Raw genomic sequence first — 19,133 nt, 5'->3', positions numbered from 1 at the left:
GATCTGCTTCCACTTGCTTTCGCCAAAACATCTCCACACACAATCCTCACAAATCTACCACAACGAGTATGTTATTACCAAACTATTCATCCCATCCAGTCTTTCTCTCAGTTCTGTTCATGCTGAAACTGACGTTTTGTGCCACTGCTAGTCCACCATGCCTACTGGTGAGGAAAGGCGGCAGGCCGTGGACCGGGTTCTGGCTGAAAACCCGTATGAGGACAACCCTCAGCTCTGGATCTTCATGATCTGGGTTTGTATGATCTTCCGAAGAAATGGACGCGTAAGTTTTACTTGCTTCAAAGTTCCAATCGCATACCTTTGATGTGAACATCGTGATGTGTGATGGTTCTAACCTTTCATCTCATAGCCCGACTTTTTACTGGTAGAAGAGTTGACTGGGTACCCAGCCGAGTTCCTTCGGGATGGATTCCGCCGACTGTCCACTCATTGCGATGCTATTCTCGCCTTGACTAGATGGGTCCTGGAAAATGAGGAGAACTGGTACGAGCAGGAGTAAGGGGGAGAAGAAGGCGTAATAAGCCTTCACGCCTACCAGTTGCTGCTGTCTTTTGCTCTGGTCTTTTGTGTGTGTGTGTGTGTGTGTGTGTGTGTGTGTGTGTGTGTGTGTGTGTGTGTGTGTGTTTCCCCTTTTTTTTTTGTTCAGATTAACATTACCCGCACGCGAGTTCCTTTCTGGTTTCTTATTGCTATACTCGAATTTCTCTGTAGTGAAGTGGTGAGTGGCGTACATGATCTTTTCCTTCGTATGATGTGTGATTTTGAATAATCCTAGATATAACAAGCAGCAGCATATCACCCCTTGTCTCGTCCAAGTATACCATTCACTAACCTAACTAATCCATCCTAACTCCATCGAAATATCTCTTAAATACGTTTTCGGTTGATACGTCACCTTAGATTCTGTTTTCAGACCTGCTGACAATCTTCTCGCCTACGTGACTAGGCCTAAGTAGCATTCAATCAGCCTCGTTCTGAGACTACTCAGCCAAAAGGCTCACTTGGCAGATGCCCTGCTAAGACCCGTCTTGGCGTTGCTATTAGATGCTTAAGGACGCGACCCTTGATGGTCACTTTGTCTAGCTCTGCAGGAAAAATCGGAGGAAAACAATAACGGATATGGAAGTCGTGAATTGTTGAATTGTTCGCAGTATGTAGTGCGCAGCAATATTATTTTTGTCGCATGTGGCTAGATTGTAGTGGCATTCGTCCTATGTCGCTTTTGTATACTAACCTTGTCTTCTACAAGGCAGCTCCAAAGAAGTTGCCGCGGCCTTTTCCATATATTCTAATGATGATTCTAGTGGGAAAAGTAGAAATAAGCCTTGTAAATGGCAAATAAGTGGTATCTTCCCGCCAAGGGAGGCGTGGGCGTTGACAATTACATAAAGACGTCCTAGATAGTAAACTCCTACTGCCACTTCCCCACCTACCCCTTCCGGCGACGCACTACATCCTTTACCTCCCCTCCAGCTTCGCTTTTCTCTTTTCCTTCGTAACCACACCTCGCCTCCACCTTCGGACGACGCACTATCACAACACACTTCAAAATCCAGTAAGTACACTACCATCATACTGATGAACACCCAGTCTTTGGAAATAGCAACATGCTGACATGCAAGTAGATTTCCCATCTACATCATGGCTCCCTCAACTCCCAAGAAAATTTCCAAGACCAAGACCAACCCCAAGAAGTTGATCTTTGACCAGGCCACCCTGGACCAGAAGATGTACTTCCTCTGGCTTCATCTTCAGCTGAAGCAGGGCGGCAAGGTATCTTATACCCTCTAAGTTTGTGGGGAAGAATGCTCTAGACTAACGAAATTATTTCTCACTCCAGCTCAACCACATGGCCGTTGCGGAAAAGTTGAACATCAACTACAAGACTGCCTTCGGACGCTTCGGTCAGATCAAGAAGTACATGGAGCAGTACGAGGAGTCTCTGGCAGCACCCACACCAGCTGCAGATAAAGCCACCGATGGAGAGGATGATTCCGATAATGGCGGCCTGAAGAAGGCCTTCGACGATCTGGACAACATTTTCTCGAAGGGCGAGTCGCTGCGTTGAAGATTCGAAAGGCCTGATGGACTGAACTCCAGTCCCGATGTACATTCCTTTATGGGGTACATCCACAGTTTACTCATTTGCTTTTTCCGGTTACACATCTTGGATCATGGCTTTGAAACTTGTCTCTGGTTTCCTGCGAAATTGGTCATGTCCATAGATGTCATTATTGCGGTTTTGATAGCTCCACACAAATGATGGACTTCACACAGATATTCTCCGGTACGCGTAAGATATCACATAAAGACTAAGAATCAGAGGTCATTTTTTACACAACGATTATCATAATTCTCTTGGAGTACACTGCGTGGTCCGCAAAAATGTAGATACGGGCATCGATTCTAAGGTCACGTGGACCGCGGGACCCTAAGAGATCCTGGATTCTATACCGTTCAACTATCAGCAGTGCCTGGATTGAATCGCGCCAGGATTATCATGATTCTCTTGAAATGCACTGTAGAATCTGGATAATGTAGAAGGAATAGGCATCGATTGCTAGATCACGTGGACCGCGGGGCCCTAAGACGAGAGGTCCTGAATTCTATACAGTCAAGATATCAGCGGTGCCTGGGTAGTTGACGCCAAAGTTATAAGACACGCTCTCGACTCATTCTTCTTCTTCTTCTTCTTTGTCAAATCTCCAATCCATTTGAAGCATCTTACACATCCCTGCCCGCCAGGCTTTTCAACTACCTAACCATTCCTCACCAGGTACGTGATATCTCTAATGCAAAGCCGAACTCATATGTCCGGTGAAACCCCTCTATTATCCTCTCTCCCTTCTGCACCTGTTCGGGTTGACTGGCAACAAGCTTGTTCATCCTACTCCCATCTTAACTAAATATTTTCTGGTTAACACTTCCAATCACTACCTCACACATCTCCCACACACAGTCTGCATCAAGCACGTACCCTAAATCCGATCAAAGTGAGCACTCAGTCTTCACTCGTCTGTTTCTCCTTCTAATAGACTCTCTTATCACGTCTGAAGTGCTCTACTGACACCTTTCTTCCATTTCCAGAAACCAACTCATCATGACCGGTCGTGTTACCAAGAAACAGGCCAAGCCTCGCAAGTCCCCTACCTCAAAGAACGGGATCACTATGGCCGACGAAAATCTCCTGTGCGTCTGGCTCTGCATGAAGCACAATGGTGGTGGGAGCGTGAGTATAACCTGGTTGTGGGAACGTTTGACTTGTTACCGTCACTAATATATCCGTAGATCGACTTCCAAGCAGTTAGCGCCAAAATGGGAACTTCCGCCGCTGCTGCTAAGTCCCGCTTGGCCCGCGTGAAGGATCGTGTGGAGTTCTTGATGAAGTCAAAGGAAGCCACCAAGGACGCAAAGTCTGAGCCTGCATCTCCTTCCAAGCCAGCTGAGCAGGATAAGGAGGAGGAGGAGTCTAAGCCAGAGAAGAGCTACATTGATGAGCTCGCCGAGGACATGTGAGGAGAAGTACTCATCGACACACATCTAGCCAAAATATTCCCGGTGCCGATTTCTGGAATAAGTCAAGGGTGTTGATTGCGATGTTGTGATTTCTTGTTGCTGTTTTTGTTTTTCAGGGGGTTGCTATTTTGCTATTTTTTCAAGGGAGCGCGGTCCTATGCACATTTGATACTTGGGTTTGATATGTCGCGAGCAATGCATAGGACATTTCTACGATGACTGCCCGTACATCCACCGCCACAGTAGTTAATAACTTAATGTATGTATTCGTGGATTGTAGTCATAGTTTGTAGGCGCAGGGTGGCGTACAAAAAACAAAGAAAGTAAGATTAAAAGCGGCGATCCGCTGGTGGCCTATGCAGGTTCAGGCTAGGCCCGTGTTTCAGGCCAAAAACCTAACCAGATATGCTTCAATCGCTCTTCTTTGTGTTCTACAGTAGGTAAATGTCTATCTGATGTTTTTTTTTAATGGCACAGATACCATTTCTTTGGTCTATCGCTTGACTCGTGACTGCTTTCGGGACTCCACTGTACTCTTTGTACTTTTACAGGACTGTATTTCTTTTTGCAGGATGTGCCCCGTCTCTGTACCCCGCATGTTTTCTTATATAAACAGTATTTGCATGATGCATACAGTAGTCGGGGATCTCTATAGCCGGTTCATGCATTTAGAGGACAGTCGGTGTCAAAAGTACGCTGATCGGGCCACCAGGAAGTCAAGGACCCATTGCCATCGGAATCGAAATCGATCGATCGAAGAAAGAACACAATTTGGGTACAATTTGAGATTCCTGGGATAGTGGAGCAAATGGACTGATTACCATAAGTAGGAAGAGAAACTTGAGGAAGGTCGGCTAGAGTTTGTAGACTCCGTAGCATCAAACTGGAAAACAGACCACAACTCCATTAGGCTTGCTTCACGAGTAGTTGCATCTATGGATGGCTACTTTCCATACCCCATCAACGGTATTGACAGCGGAACTAACTCAACGCCAGAAAAAAAGGGGCAAAAGATCTTCGTCAACACTTTCTCCATAGCCACCCAACATGGACCTACCTTCTCCGCTCTAGGGTTATATTTGTCCCACGGTTAAGAGCGGATCAATTGACAAATTTTAGATTTAAGAAGAAGCCCCTGAGTAGTTGAAGTTGGAGTAAGTACGGAGTCATGTACTACAATACCGAAGGCGGACAAGGGAGAATGGCCCATAGGGGAACTGCCAGTTTTGCTTTTCTCCTCTCCGTCCACCACACAAGCCAACGGAATGGAGGATTAATTCCCGTCAAAGAATTAACCTTCGTTTCCCAGAACCTCAAATTTGGATTGACTTTTTTTTCTTTGTTTCCTGGAGATTGGAGTCGCGAAGTGGACCATTTTGGCGCGCCAGTTGTCCAGCCACTAGGCAGTCGGGTCGTCCAGGAAGCCAAAATTGGCACTCGGTTCACAGGCTCGTGCCGCTAAGAACGCGATGGCCCCACGGTCCTGCTTGTCGATCCTCTCATCACACCAATCGTGAGCCTGGCGGAAATTGAGGACTCCATCGGGCTGCTAGTCCGCCCACTGGCCTCGGCCTTCTTCCCACTACTGCTGGTTAATTCGGCATTTGGTCCCCATTCACAGGATCGCATTGAGATTACCAGATGAACGCCAATGCGAGACAGACCAGGCGAACGGCTATTTTCCGGACCATGACTCCGTACAAGCCTACCAGTTATCCAATTCTCCCGGGTCGCGACGGCTGGAGAGCATGACGAATGCCGTCCTTCCTGTTCGTTAGTCTCGTCAAGAATAATGGGATACAGTAAGACGTTCTGTCAGGTGGACCCCAAGACATCTGGCTGGGGCCGCAGCTTCCTAACAGCCTATGATGCAGCCTATGATGCAGCCTGGACGTTGACTCCGAAGAAGCTTCTGTTAGCTGCATAAGCCCGTCCCCATTCGAGGGGCCCAACTGACGAAATTGCGGGAAGAAAAAGAAAAGAAACGAAAAGAAAGAAAAGAAACGAAAAGACACAGGGCCCCTCGTGTTGGTCGGTGAACGACTCGTGTCCCTCGAGGCTCGAGATCGTATCGTGTGCGTGGCTGTCCGCGGACATCATTTGAGTTTACCAAAGCCAGTTTAGAACGACAGATGGCCGTTCATGTGTCAGAACTTACGGCTGATGGAGCCTTCTTAATCTTTTTTTTAGCGTTCGAACCGTCGTGCCGTATCGGCCTGGCCCCATCTGTGCCCGCGGCGACGGATCATGGAGAAGACCGGACCACTTCCTCTACCTCCCCCTGATCCAGGCATAATCATAATCCAATCGGTGATGGATCTGCACGCCAACCACTGGACGAGGCAAGTCTCCGCTGCCTTCTCGCTGCCCTTGGCCGAGGGTGTGAGCTTCGACTTTTCTAGTTCCTCTCCTTCTTTCCTTTCTTTCTTTACCATGCTCTCTCGATGAACCCTGAACCGTATGACGGTTTCTCAATTGCGAGCTTCAAGACTGTCATGACTCCGCCTGTTTGATTGTTCATGACGGCCGTTGGTCTAGTCGCTCCACTTTCAATTTGTTTAGCTCGAGAGCTTTTTCTCCCCTTAGGTTTCGACGTCACTATAGGGCCGCCTTGTGCGCCTCCAATTCTCCCACCCGGGGACACTGGGATACTCAACACAGCTTTTAAACACCAGATTGGTTACAATCTAATCAAGATGGTGGCTTTGAAGAAGCTTTTTCAAGCTGAGCGAACGCCTTCGCGCTCATCAACTGGTACTGGGCTCAATGGAATGGAGTCGGACGAATCCTGCTTTGGCAACCTTGAATCCCCCACTCTGAGCAAGTTTCAGACCCTGTTTTCTGCCGGTCCCCCATCGCCAGCACTCCTGTCACCAGGCTTGAGAGCATTCCAAGCACATGATGTGGCACACCATTTCGATCAGATTGAGAAACAGTTTGAAGATCTGCATCAGCATCTAGCGGAACGACCGACATCTTCTCAGTCGCAGCACCCGCCACCCGTACCTGGTCGTTCTTTTCGCAAATATCCCAATGCCCGGCATATCGATTTAATGCAAGCTATTGCTCCTTCAGAGCAACCTATCAACAGTGATTCCCCAGTCGCATCGCCTCCCACGAGCCCATATAACGAAGATGTCGCGGAACGAAACATGACCAGATTCCTTCGTATTCAATATCGGAGTGGATTTGCAAGCTCCCGGGTATTCTCTGCTCTGTATCAAGAAGATGTCGCGGACAGGAACATTGCAAAGTACAGTACCGAATCACGCTCGCTTTCGTCTTTAAGCTCTCACTCTTCCCCTCCTGCACCTGGGAGGGTACGCAACCTAAGCCCCGATGGAAAGGGGAAGAAACGCACTTTCAGAAATCCCAATTGGACATCAGATGGTGATTTACGTGCTCGCTCTGCCTCTCCAGATACTGCCTCGGATAACTCATTGCGACACTTGCAGGCAAGCAGCTTGCTTCGCCAACAAAGATCGGCGCCAAGTTTGTCTCCTGACGAGGATGGAGAAGAGGCACCGCCTCCTGTGATTCAGCGTTTGGGTGTTCCTCCAGCATATAAGCAGGGCAAGCGATGGAGTAATACCCCTTTGCCAGATAGCCCGACACTACCCAATCCTATGAGTGAAAACGGTAGCGGCGGCGAGAACCGCGCGGAAAGCCCCCTAGTGCCTCGAGCTCCAGTCACGACGGCCCGAACCTCATCTTTGACTTCAAGATCAATATCCCCACCTCCTTCATCGGGTTCCGCTTCTCGAAAGAATGTGCGAGATCTATCCATCAATACGGAGATAGCTGCTCAAGGCCGGCCGAAAATTGCACACCGCGCTATTCAACCCCCAACGCCCTCGGCAAACGAGATGAAGCGGGCCCCAAGTATTGCAGAGGTCATGCATAGTCCTTTGCCTGCGCCGAGCCCTCAACAACCCCCCCCTCGGTTCAAGGTCTCGGAGATGATGGACTTGTTCAACAAAGCCTACATGTCTACACAGGCCATCAGCCCCCATCCTACGTACGAGAGTCTGCAAGATGCCATTGTCCGCGAAATCAACTCTCACGAGGCCTTCAAGAACGTCCCTGTTCCTACCGCTGGTCCTCCCTTTACTCCTTCCCCGACGCATGACACATTCGACCATCGCCCCCGGACCGCACACCCAGGATTGAGCCGCAGCGCGTCAGCCGGATCGATTTCCAAGATCATGAGAAAGAGCTCTTTCAGGAAACACAAGCGAAATTCCGATTCCCGTCAGAGCATCTCCACAATTTTCCGCAAGGCCTCGCCCTCTCCATCTCGCCGGCGACACACTGATGCCCCAATCCCATCCCCAGGCCTCCTCGCCGACATCAAGCAATCGCAGGAAACCGCCTCGCCCGAGCAGCTGACATTCATGGACGTGCTCTATCGCGTTAGCAACGACAAGCCGGGCACTTCCAGCTCTAAAACCCCCCAATCTTCGAGAAAGCGCGGACGCTCGGATTCGACCTCCCATTTCTCTGCTATCATCCGCGCGAACTCTGAGAGACCCAATACCCCCGGCCCCATGGGTGCCATCTATTGCATGCAAGCACACTCCAATTCTTCCAAGGAGAGCCACGGCAGTGGCTCATACGAAGAGAGTGACGACGACATCATCCACCTCCCAAGCGTCGCCGCACCACCCCCGCGTGTGCAAATCGATGCCGTCGATGATAACAACGTGCGCTACGTGATTGACTCTGCCGCCGCTACCGATGCGCAAAGACTCATAAACTGGCCCCAGCGCTCCCGCCGTACCAAGTCGCCTGCACCTACCTCGGCACCGTGTGATAACAGCTTGTCCCCGCTATCCCGCGCTCGGATGCAGTTCCGCGGCAATCGCTCTGTCGAGACCTACTAAATAGCAACAAATTATTCTTGTCTTTTTGTTGCCTCTTCTACCTTGAGAAGACCCCGTGGTCTTCTCGCATGATAATGATGTTCTCATGATACCTCCACAACCTGAAAAGCTTGTCTGATCCCTTCAGTGTCTGTTTCTCTTTCTACAGCGATTTTGAACTCTTGACTTGAAGCGTCTGTTCATAATCTTTCATTTCCTTTCTTTTCGCATCGTCACACTCTCTCTCTCTCTCTCTCTCTCTCTCTCTCTCTCTCTCTTTTTTACTGTTACTATATCCCACCTATTCATCTTACTCATTACAGTCTCCTATATCTCTTGTCCATCATCGGCCTACTTTACCGTCGATTGTCCGCCAATACATGTGTCTCAAATTTTGTTTTCTTTCCTATTTCTCACTCTGTCTTACTTTTACTTTAACCGGACATCGGTTTGCATCTTCCGGATGGCGTTTCTGTCGATTGATCAGACTTTGTCAATATTTTGTACTCTACTACACGGCCTATCTAGGCAATAACCTTGTCAAATATACACTATTTTTCGTTACTCTTGTTTTAGACTCGTTTCGAAAAGGTGAGGCATTAAAGCATGATCTCTTCTCGTTTAGATACAGTCCCGCATACCAATTCTGACAGCATAATTTGGGGTCACGACTTTGGTTACAGGTGACTTCATGTGACTTAGTGATCTATGAGCCCCAATCAAGATCGACAACCTTGCGAGTTAGTCTGGCAGTCTGACAACGCTGTGGATTGCGCAGAAAGGAATGTGGGATAGAGTCTCTAGCGCGTAGGCAATATGTATTGTACTACTATTCCTGATTTTCTTTGTTCAATGATTCAAAGTACAGGATATCTTCGCTTATAATTAAAAAAAAATGGAAAACGTCACTCATTTCTGCTCATAGGCTCATTGTAACTAACGATCTCCCCGACGCAACCCCGTATTCCAGCCTCAACTCCACAACAATGAAAGAATGCACAAGGTATCTTGGATGGGACCCCTTGTTGGTCACTTCAAATGTAGGGGTCCGAATGATTTTTACGACATGAAACTCTCCGAATTCAACTCCACGTTCTCGAGAGGAAAGAAGAGAAAGCAAAACCACAGCTCATACCCTTGCAAGGGCTGAGGTGGGTATTTGCCTGGAGGTCAGAGGCTTGACCAGTCGGCTTAGTAGGAGCGGCCGAACATGCACCACTTCTCGGCGAAGTTGGAGCAGCTGGGGTTGATGCACTTGGTAACACCGGGCTCGATGCCCTCGGGCTGCTCGAAGGGAATGCACAGCTATTCAAAGAAGTCAGCTTATATCAACCAGTACTCTCGACGGATTGGTACTTACACTCTTGCCGCCCATGGAAGGTGCCTTGGCGTCAGTGACCTCGCCGGACTCCTCCTCGGCCTTGCGGGCACTCTGGTTCTTGATCGACTCCTCGCAGTCCATTTGGAGACAGAAGGGAACGAGGCAGAGCTATAAAAGTCAGTGTCTGGCTTGGTATTCAAGGGGAAGTGGTATGTAACTTACGTTCTTGGCGTTCAGGGCGGGAGTGAAGTCGTCCCAGTTGGTGATCAGAGGGCGGTGGGCCTTGAACTCGGCATCGGCACGGTTGTACATGTCGGTGTGAATAGTCTCGAGGAGCGCAGTAGTGCCGCTAACCAGGTCAGTGATGGGAAGGGTGGACTTGCCCTCCTTACCAGGGATGTCACGACGGGCAGTAGTGACGAAGTGACCAGCCGACTCGCCAGGGCCAAACTCCAGACGGAGGGGCACACCACGGAGCTCCCACTGGTTGAACTTCCAACCGGGGGAGTAGCCCTCACGCTTGTCACTCTGGACACGGACACCAGCAGCCTCGAGGACGGTAACCAGACCGTCGATCTCAGCGTAGAGCTTCTCACGGTCTTCATCGGTGCTCTTGGCAGTGATACCGACGGGGACAATGACGACCTGGGTCTCAGCCACACGAGGGGGAAGGACCAGACCCTTGTTGTCACTGTGGATCATGACCATGACACCCAGGGTGCGGGTCGACAGACCCCAGGAGTTCTGCCAGACGTGCAGGGGCTCCTTCTGCTCACCAGGCTTGGCGGAGGGGTCCTCAACGGTGATGTTGAACATCTTACTGAAGTTCTGGCCGAGGCCGTGGGAGGTACCACCCTGGATACCACGACCAGTGGCAGGGATATAACCCTCGACAGTAGTGGTGTAGAGACCACCAGCAAACTTCTCCTTCTCGGTCTTCTGGCCCTTGACGACAGGAACCGCAAGAAGCTCAGAGTAGATATCGGCATACCAATCAAGAATCTGCAGCACCTCCTTCCGAGCGACATCCTCAGTCAGGTGGGCAGTGTGACCCTCCTGCCACAAGAACTCACGAGTTCGCAGGAAAGGCTGGGGGTTCTTGAACTCCCATCGGACGACGGAGTTCCACTGGTTGAGGCGCAGGGGCAGATCACGGTGACTGCGAATCCACTTGGAATAGTAGGGGTACATAACAGTCTCGGAGGTGGGACGGATGGCAATCTTCTTCTCAAGAGGAGTCGATCCACTAGAATGAAACATCAAGTCAGTAATCTGTGTCGCCAATAATTTGACAGGGTAGCAAATCCATACGCGTGAGTCACCCAGGCGACCTCAGCAGCGAAACCCTCAATGTGGTCCTTCTCACGCTGCAACACATCCTCGGTAACGAACAAGGGGAACGAGCAGTTCTTGACACCCATCTTCTTGATCTTCTTGTTGAACCAATCTTGAATCTCCTCCCAGATGAAATACGAGGCGGGCTAAGACAAATATACATTAGTGATAGGGCACACGATTGAGAGCGGGGAGAGATATCATTACCTTCAAGATGAAGCAGCCCGACACATCATAGTAGTCCAGCATATCTCCTAGAGGTACATTAGCAAGAAATTCAATCTTTGGATTTCCCATCTTTACCCTTGGTGAGAACTTGCTGGTACCAGTCCGGGAAGTTCTCCTCCTTGGACGCATCGATACCGATCAAAGCAGCGCCGTCAACCTTCTTCTTAGGAGCCTTCTTAGCCTCCTTCTTGCCCTCAGTCTTCACACCAGCAGCGTGCTTCGCAGCCTTCTCAGCCTTGGCCGCAGCCAGCTTGGCGGCCTTCTCAGCCTTCTTCGCGGCGTTCTTAGACTCGCCGGCCTGGTTACCGGCGGGGGTTTGAGTGCGATCGGGCAGGGTTGTGGGAGCAGCAGCGCCCGAGGCGGCGGCATCTGTGGGATTCTGGCTAGCCATGATGGTGATTAACGAGCGCCTGGCTAGTATAAAGAGATTAGGCTAAACACAAGAGCAGAATGGGAGAGGGGAGTAATTCGAAGTATGACTCCTTCAATAAAAAGTGGGATGTTATCGTCGACACCGCTTTGGTGCGGCAGAACTTTTAGCGTGGCCTCCGACCAAAACCCCCCGTCCACGCCAACAGAGCTCTGTCATCGCACCTAAAAGACCTGTTGATCGACTTTATTTCGCCATGGCAGGCATTTTCGAGGCTCCGCGGAATGCGGACACTCTTTGTGAGTCCTCCAAATTCGAAGGTCATGGCATCACGCTAACGCAGCTCGCACACAGTCTTGGGTGGGCAGAAAATCACCGGTGCCGATGTCCGAGAGCAGAATGGTATGCTCACCGGTCAGCCCTTTGATATCAATTGATTTTAGCTGACAGTATGTAGTTCTCGCTACTCAGGCTATTTCCAATGTCATCAAGAGCTCTTTCGGTCCTTCCGGCTTGGACAAGATGATGGTGGACGACATAGGGGTACGGAAATACTGGAGTACCCCGCAGGACTAAGGAGCTGCTTTCTAACTGCTTTTAATGATAATAGGACGTTACCGTGACGAACGATGGTGCTACCATTCTGTCCCTGTTGGATATTGAGCACCCTGCAGGCAAGATCCTCGTCGACCTGGCCCAACAGCAGGATAAGGAGGTACGATCCTATAATGTTCCCTGACCGTCTGAAATTTTTCATCTGGTGCTGATATGTCTCCGAAAAGGTCGGCGATGGCACGACTTCCGTTGTCCTCATTGCTTCAGAGCTTCTGCGGAGAGGAAACGAGCTGATGAAGAACCGGATACACCCCACGACCATTATCAACGGATACCGCCTTGCGCTGCGCGAAGCCGTCAAGTACATGAACGAGAATGTGGCGACGAAGGTGGATAACTTGGGCAAGGACAGCTTGATCAACATTGCGAAGACCTCGATGTCTAGCAAGATCATTGGTGCGGACCCGGATTTCTTTGCGAACCTGTGCGTGGACGCCATGCTGCAGGTCAAGTCAACAAACCAGAGGGGCGAGGTCAAGTACCCCGTCAAGGCTGTCAACCTCCTCAAGGCCCACGGAAGGAGTGTTACTGAGTCGGTTCTGGTCAACGGATACGCTCTGAACTGCACTGTGGCCAGCCAGGCTATGACGACCCGTGTCACCGACGCCAAGATTGCCTGCTTGGACATGAACTTGCAAAAGGAGCGCATGAAGCTGGGTGTTCAGATCACCGTTGATGACCCCGATCAACTGGAGAAGATCCGTCAGCGTGAGGCTGGAATCGTTCTGGAGCGTGTCGAGATGATCTTGAAGTCTGGTGCCAATGTCATTCTGACCACCAAGGGTATCGACGACATGGTTCTGAAGGCGTTCGTTGAGAAGGGTGCTATGGCTGTTCGCCGTTGTAAGAAGGAGGACCTTCGCCGTATTGCCAAGGCCACCGGTGCTACCCTCATCAGCACCTTGTCGGACTTGAACGGTGACGAGAAGTTCGAGACATCATACCTCGGTCACGCCGAGGAGGTCTCTCAAGAGCGTATCTCCGATGACGAGTGCATTCTCGTCAAGGGCACCAAGGTTCACACTTCCGCCTCGATCATCCTGCGTGGCCCCAATGAGTACAGCTTGGACGAGATGGAGCGTTCTGTTCACGACTCGCTGTGCGCTATTAAGCGCACTCTGGAGAGTGGCAGCATTGTGCCTGGTGGCGGTGCTGTGGAGACCGCACTGCACATTTACCTGGAGGAGTTCGCCGTCACAGTGGTATGTTGAATCTGGCTTTCTATCTTTCTATTTTATTGATTCTAACTTAATGCTAGGGTTCTCGCGAGCAGCTTGCCATCGGCGAGTTCGCCCAGTCTCTTCTGGTCATCCCCAAAACCCTGGCAGTCAACGCTGCCAAGGACTCATCCGAGCTTGTTGCTCAGCTCCGTGTCCGCCACGCCCTGTCACAGCGTGTGCAGGATGGCGATGCTAACGAGGAGGAGAAGGCCATTGCCAAGAAGAAGACGTACCGCAACTACGGATTGGATTTGACGAAGGGACGCGTTCACGACACTCTGAAGGCCGGTGTTCTGGAGCCCAGCATGAGCAAGATTAAGCAGCTGAAGAGTGCTGTCGAGGCTTGCATTTCCATCATGCGTATTGACACGATCATCAAGCTGGACCCCGAGCAGAAGCAGGATGATGGCCACGGCCACTAAATGTGCTGTTATGTTTTTGCTATCCCCAAGTTTATCATAAAAATCACAAGTAATTGGATGTTACATAGAAATGAAAAAGCAGCAGACGGGGTAACTCCTGCTGTAACTGCATATGTATGAACAAATTGATCAAATGGGATATCTACTATAGATGATGAAACAAGCGTATGAACGACCATCACTGGCGTCTCTCGGCCATCAGACGCCGATATTCCTCCACAATGTTCTTTCTCTCGGTTGCCAGCTCCTCGCGACGTCTCAAGCTACCAACAGCGTTCGGCACGTTGGCAACATCAACCCGAGCTCCACCACGAATCTTGAAAACCTCCCTGGGTTTCGTCAATTGTGGTGGCGCCTGTGCAACATCAAACGGATTGGTCTGTCTCTCCTTATCCCGCTTCTTCAGCTTTGCCCATGGATCGGGGTCATCATCACCACTATCCTCAGCACCACCAGCCTTCTTCTTCTTTTTCGGGACTGTTCCCTTCTTCTTGGCCTTTCCGCCCCGTGCTTCAGCCTCCCACTCCTTCAGAATATCAAGCTGCTCTTCCATCTCAGCTTCACGCTCCTCACGCTCAGCCTGTTCCCGCTCCTTGATCTTAACATCCTCCTCACGCCAGCCCGCTTGTAGTCGTCGCAGATGCTTCTCGTGCTTGGTCATCTTATGGTCGCGGACCTTGGGCCCACCCGAGCTGGACTTTGTCATCGCAGAAAGTGGCATTTCACGGTCAACACGTGCAGCAAAATCAGCCAGCCTCTCTCCAGGCATAATCTTAGGCATGACCCTCTTAGCTTCCTTGTCGTCGGTGGTTTCGGTCTTTTGAGGTTTCGCCTGCGCAGGCTTCTTTGACGACTCATCCTGGGTATCTCCTGCTTCGCGCTTCCGCTTTTTGTTGTCTTGCTTCTGCTTCTTTTCTCCCGTCTCCAGTCCCGAGGGGCGCTTTCCCATGGCTGTGTATTGCATCAGCCGCTGGAAAGCCTTGGGGGTGTCGTTATCCGTGGCATTCTTGCGCCGGGAAGTAGCAGGGGCATTCGGGGCTTTTCCCTTGGGCTGCTGCTGCTGCTTTGGCTGTGGCTTTTTTCCGGGCTTGGGCTTGGGTTGCTGTTCGCGGACTGGTAGTGCTTTAGCGATCACCGATGGCGGGAGGTCGAAGTGGCTGGGCAGAGGGCGCAATGTTAGATTGGATACATGATTGAGTGGATTGGAACTGATTTTAAACGTACGAGTCATCCCTCTCCCTTCTCTTGTGCTTGTGAGGCATTATGAGGCGTAGATTGGTGGTGTCAAATTGGTGAAGAGGCGGAGTCCTCAGCGGAACTTTTTTTTCGGGTGATTAAGTTTCTTATCAGCCAATCAGTCTCTTATCGCGGCTGGCCCAACTATATATTTCTACCGTGCGTCTTGCTGTGCTACCTAAGGCCCTATGCCATGAAGGTCGACGAGAAGTTGTTACCCAGTAGCAAATCAACAGAGATAGGCGTTGAATGATTTGAACAATTTTTTCATGGTTTTACTAGGTTTTTAATGCTACGTTATTCTACGGTAGGTAGCCCCTGCTCACGCCCATCCGTTTACCTGGCGCATAAACTATCACCACCAGACTGAGGAAGCCGGGTCTAATGAGGATTCCATGTCTCCTTACATTTCTTTCCGGTAGGTCCTAATACCAATTCTATTTTATTCTAAAGACATTTAAATACAATTAAAAGCTACGGATATAATTAAAATGATATCGGAGCGGTTCTGGCGTGTACCGCTTCGGGATTGTCCTATGCCTAATTAGGATACAAACTATACGCCTCACTGACTATGATATAGGTAGGTGACCAAACACTCTGGGCTCTCCGGTAATTATATTCTACCTATGTCTATTCCTATCTGGCATCAACCCTCCAGTTTCCATCATAGAGCTACCTACTCTTTCCATCTCACCAAACTCATAATCCACCTTCTCCTAGCCATGTCACGCATCTCTATCGACTCCGAGAGCTTCCCGTTCCAGCTGACCCAGACTTCTGCAAATCGCTTCGGAAGTCTGGATGATTTCGAGAGATATATCGTTGCCTGGCTAGAACAAGCTGAGCCTGATGACGAATTAAGACTCACTCATGTGTGTCTCGAGTGGCACGATTCCGTCTTCGAGGCTATTTGTGCGGCTTATCTTACTGAAAAAACATATCGTCCTTGTGAGGGTGTTTGGTGGATCAGAAATTAGTCGACGGATATCCTGGGCTGTATGTGGGAATGGCTTGCGAAGCAGATGATTGATGTGTTATTGGAATGTGGTTATGGAACGGGGGAAAGCAGTCAGGTTGCTTGTTTATGTGCGACTGCCTCTCAAGTCTAGCTTAATGAAATCTGCAAAGTGCTCATCTCGAATCTTTCCTCGTAAATTTGACTATCATCGTTCGTATGACGTTCGAGATGAAACATGCGAGCAACCGCTGGTAGTAAGCTCCCTGGGTACCACATTCACCTATGAGCACTAATAATGCGAGGGTACTCCAGATAACCTACTGTGTATCGGCTACTTCCAATACGAGTGAGCACGCATCATATCCCTCAGAGCTTGTGTATGCCCATTGTACACTACTTGAGGCTACTAGGAAAGGCTAGAGAGAGACGAGATCTCTTCACAAGAGTACTTCAAACAATGATTCATTGAAAACCACGCGATAAACCAACACGTAACCCCGAGAGATGCAACAAATGTAAACGGGTATGCCGCGCTAGAAAACAAAATGCCACCCTGAACGCCAAGAAATATGCCTACGCCAATAACAACACCATAAAACAAACACCACAAGTATGCATAACAACGTAACAATGGTACGAAGACTTCAAAAATCATTCATCTTCATCATCATAGGAATCAGTCGTGGCAGCCCATCCGCACTGCCAGTCTCGACCATCCTTTTGACCCTGGCGTCGAAGCTCGCGAGCCTCAGGCCCTTCACGCCAGCATCGAGCGTGGTAGTCATCGCCGACGGTAATCAGTTCTCCATTGACCGTCCAGGAAATGCCGGTGACTTCCTTCTGATGACCTTCAACCAGGGGTGTGCCGGATTCATAGATAGGGATGGTGTCTTCAAGTCTTCCAGACAGGCCCATACCAGAATTGGTGCGGCGGAGGCCGGATCGAGTTGTGAAGAGAGATGTTCGGGTAGGGGGAAGATCAACTGGAAGAGTCTTCACAGGGGACTGTAGGAATCGTTCATCGGTAGGGAACAAAATCGGACATTGATCACTGCTGCCAACTGCCAGCATCTCTGCACGGTCATCGGAAGCTTTGCGCACAGCGAGCTTGACATAGAACGTAGAGACTTGAAGGCGTGGGTGGCGAAATCCATACAGGGGACCAAGTCCCTCTTTGTCAGAACCACCCGATCGTCGCGGGTGAGCGTGGTTGAGCGAGAGCTCAGGTGCGTGTCCAAGCACCAAGTGAGAGGTCGAGTATGTGTAGACAGTACCATCTCGACAAAGGGTGTACAGTCGGGCACCATCACCACCGAAAGCCATTGATGTCAAGCCAAACCGACGGTACTTGATGTGACTGTCAGGCTCGCGAGTAGTGGACAGTGGGAGAACAGGTCGGCCACGGCGGTTGTTGTGTGCTGTCCGCAAATCCCAAAGTCGGACACTGGCGCTGGCCTCGGATGCTGTGACAAAAAGATTCTCCTGGCCCGGCGGGAGAAAAGCCAACGAAGTTACAGTGATATCAGACCGACCGAACGGAATAGCATCTGATTTATCCGCCGCAAGCTTTTGCGGGGTAGTGTATGCGTGAGCACCGTGGATAGTGTTGAGAACATGGGGGAATGTCATCTTTGGAGGTGCTGAAGCATTGGAAGATTCGGCCTCGGATTCTAGCGAGCATCGAACCTGCAGTGACGGGCGCTGCTCAACCCCCTTGCACCGAAGATCCCAGATGTTCACATTTCCGTCGCGGCTGCATGTTGCAAGAACCTTATTGTTGGAAGCAGGCTGGAACTGGACTCTCTTCACCGAGGAGCTATGATTCTGCAAACAATGGATGGGTCGCTGTGTGGTCATGTCGATAATTAAAGACGTTTGGTCTCCAGAAGCGGTGGCCAGTAGCAGGTCATCGGATGAGAATTCAAGGTCCATAATCGAATTCATATGAGGACGGAAACCTAGATATGCGCTAGAGAATCCTCGCTCGTCATCTTTGGAGGAATCCAACAAACGGATACCGCCTTCTTCGTCACCAACAGCGACCAATGAATTTGCTAATTGGAAGTCAGTACCCGGCACAATGTCTTCAAAAGAATGTGCTCCAACTTACTGTTGCAGGAAGCATTGCAAAACGGAAGTGCCAATTGCCCCTCATTAGCATAGCTGGCACATGAATGGCGGTCTTCTGGACGCGAGTGGAAATCCGACGTTAAATCCTGCCATCCTATAGATATATCAGACTCAAGCTCCAAAAACATTGATTAGCCCAAACTCACCGGCTCCAGCAGTCGATCGGATAGTCAGCCGGTTCGCACGCGAGCCCTGCAAGCTTCGCATGAACAGGGAACCAGAGGTTTGCAATAAACGAGATCGGGTGACTGGCGAAACGGCGCGGCGTTTGGGAGGACTGGTCGGGATTGTTTGGGTGTTGCGGCCGCTCGCAATCACGGCGGTCAAATCGATATCTCGAACGATGGCTCTCTGCTCCACTTCATCGCCCGCCGGAGACCGCACACGGACCTTCTTCAATGGCGAGGATTGTAGAGGAGATGCTACTGAAGAGAACGAATGCTTTCTTTTCCTGCTTGGGGTGCGAGGAAAATCTTCGGGCAGGCCATGGTTAGGGCTTTGCGCACCGCCCGTCTTCGAGGATCTGGTAAAAGCGGGACCAAGGCGATTGACAGCTGGCGAGGTCAGCGCCCGTAGGGCCTGACGACTTGTCTTTACATTGCTAGCATTGCTGCCGCTGTTCAATAGCGACCGTGGGGTAAAAAAGCGTCGGAAGGATCGAGGTGTGACTGTTGGCGGTTTTCTCTGTCGGCGCCCACCCGCTTCGGATGCGACTGAGGGCGGGGAGGACGGTATCTCTTGGGACGAAGGAGGTAGGATAGGCTCTGATCGGGGTGGCTCTGGAAGACCAGAAATTCGGTCCATTGTGTACTCGATCGACCCAGGAGAGAAGAGAGCCTATGGCGGAAACATTTGGGTGTGAAAAGATTCGGCCCAAGGGGGTAAGATGGGAGAAG

At 50.4% G+C, this 19,133-nt stretch overlaps 9 protein-coding genes across 9 annotated transcripts; 6 read left to right on the top strand and 3 right to left on the bottom strand.

Annotated features, from left to right (window-relative positions):
- Positions 1–157: 157 nt before the first annotated feature.
- N7473_004862 (uncharacterized protein) lies at positions 158–520 on the top strand (the record flags this gene model as incomplete). The annotated part of the gene is made up of 2 exons (XM_057150802.1): positions 158–283; positions 371–520. The coding sequence occupies 2 exons, from the start codon at positions 158–160 to the stop codon at positions 518–520; spliced, it is 276 nt and encodes a 91-aa protein (XP_057010912.1).
- Positions 521–1,662: 1,142 nt separating this feature from the next.
- N7473_004861 (uncharacterized protein) lies at positions 1,663–2,089 on the top strand (the record flags this gene model as incomplete). The annotated part of the gene is made up of 2 exons (XM_057150801.1): positions 1,663–1,794; positions 1,862–2,089. The coding sequence occupies 2 exons, from the start codon at positions 1,663–1,665 to the stop codon at positions 2,087–2,089; spliced, it is 360 nt and encodes a 119-aa protein (XP_057010911.1).
- Positions 2,090–3,121: 1,032 nt separating this feature from the next.
- N7473_004860 (uncharacterized protein) lies at positions 3,122–3,537 on the top strand (the record flags this gene model as incomplete). Its single annotated transcript, XM_057150800.1, has 2 exons — positions 3,122–3,250; positions 3,310–3,537. The coding sequence occupies 2 exons, from the start codon at positions 3,122–3,124 to the stop codon at positions 3,535–3,537; spliced, it is 357 nt and encodes a 118-aa protein (XP_057010910.1).
- Positions 3,538–6,233: 2,696 nt separating this feature from the next.
- N7473_004859 (uncharacterized protein) lies at positions 6,234–8,420 on the top strand (the record flags this gene model as incomplete). Its single annotated transcript, XM_057150799.1, has 1 exon — positions 6,234–8,420. The coding sequence occupies one exon, from the start codon at positions 6,234–6,236 to the stop codon at positions 8,418–8,420; it is 2,187 nt and encodes a 728-aa protein (XP_057010909.1).
- A 775-nt stretch (positions 8,421–9,195) lies between these two features.
- Positions 9,196–11,737, bottom strand: N7473_004858 (proline--tRNA ligase). The gene is made up of 6 exons (XM_057150798.1): positions 11,359–11,737; positions 11,263–11,309; positions 11,032–11,201; positions 9,943–10,966; positions 9,760–9,888; positions 9,196–9,704 (listed from the first exon to the last, which is right to left on the bottom strand). Exons 1-6 carry the CDS (start codon positions 11,672–11,674, stop codon positions 9,591–9,593), a joined length of 1,800 nt encoding a protein of 599 aa, XP_057010908.1. The 5' UTR covers positions 11,675–11,737; the 3' UTR covers positions 9,196–9,590.
- A 172-nt stretch (positions 11,738–11,909) lies between these two features.
- Positions 11,910–13,910, top strand: N7473_004857 (chaperonin-containing T-complex alpha subunit TCP1; the record flags this gene model as incomplete). Its single annotated transcript, XM_057150797.1, has 6 exons — positions 11,910–11,952; positions 12,008–12,055; positions 12,111–12,196; positions 12,264–12,368; positions 12,436–13,470; positions 13,527–13,910. The coding sequence occupies 6 exons, from the start codon at positions 11,910–11,912 to the stop codon at positions 13,908–13,910; spliced, it is 1,701 nt and encodes a 566-aa protein (XP_057010907.1).
- A 178-nt stretch (positions 13,911–14,088) lies between these two features.
- On the bottom strand, positions 14,089–15,172 carry N7473_004856 (uncharacterized protein; the record flags this gene model as incomplete). The annotated part of the gene is made up of 2 exons (XM_057150796.1): positions 14,089–15,067; positions 15,135–15,172. The coding sequence occupies 2 exons, from the start codon at positions 15,170–15,172 to the stop codon at positions 14,089–14,091; spliced, it is 1,017 nt and encodes a 338-aa protein (XP_057010906.1).
- Positions 15,173–15,871: 699 nt separating this feature from the next.
- On the top strand, positions 15,872–16,126 carry N7473_004855 (uncharacterized protein; the record flags this gene model as incomplete). The annotated part of the gene is made up of 1 exon (XM_057150795.1): positions 15,872–16,126. The coding sequence occupies one exon, from the start codon at positions 15,872–15,874 to the stop codon at positions 16,124–16,126; it is 255 nt and encodes an 84-aa protein (XP_057010905.1).
- Positions 16,127–16,758: 632 nt separating this feature from the next.
- Positions 16,759–19,041, bottom strand: N7473_004854 (uncharacterized protein; the record flags this gene model as incomplete). The annotated part of the gene is made up of 3 exons (XM_057150794.1): positions 16,759–18,161; positions 18,218–18,331; positions 18,384–19,041. The coding sequence occupies 3 exons, from the start codon at positions 19,039–19,041 to the stop codon at positions 16,759–16,761; spliced, it is 2,175 nt and encodes a 724-aa protein (XP_057010904.1).
- Between the last annotated feature and the right edge of the window lie 92 nt (positions 19,042–19,133).

This window comes from Penicillium subrubescens, assembly GCF_028828155.1.
Source record: "Penicillium subrubescens strain IBT 31985 chromosome Unknown utg000003l_segment0_segment0, whole genome shotgun sequence".
Taxonomy (NCBI): Eukaryota; Fungi; Ascomycota; class Eurotiomycetes; order Eurotiales; family Aspergillaceae; genus Penicillium; species Penicillium subrubescens.
This window is presented reverse-complemented; position numbering and strand designations above follow the sequence as displayed.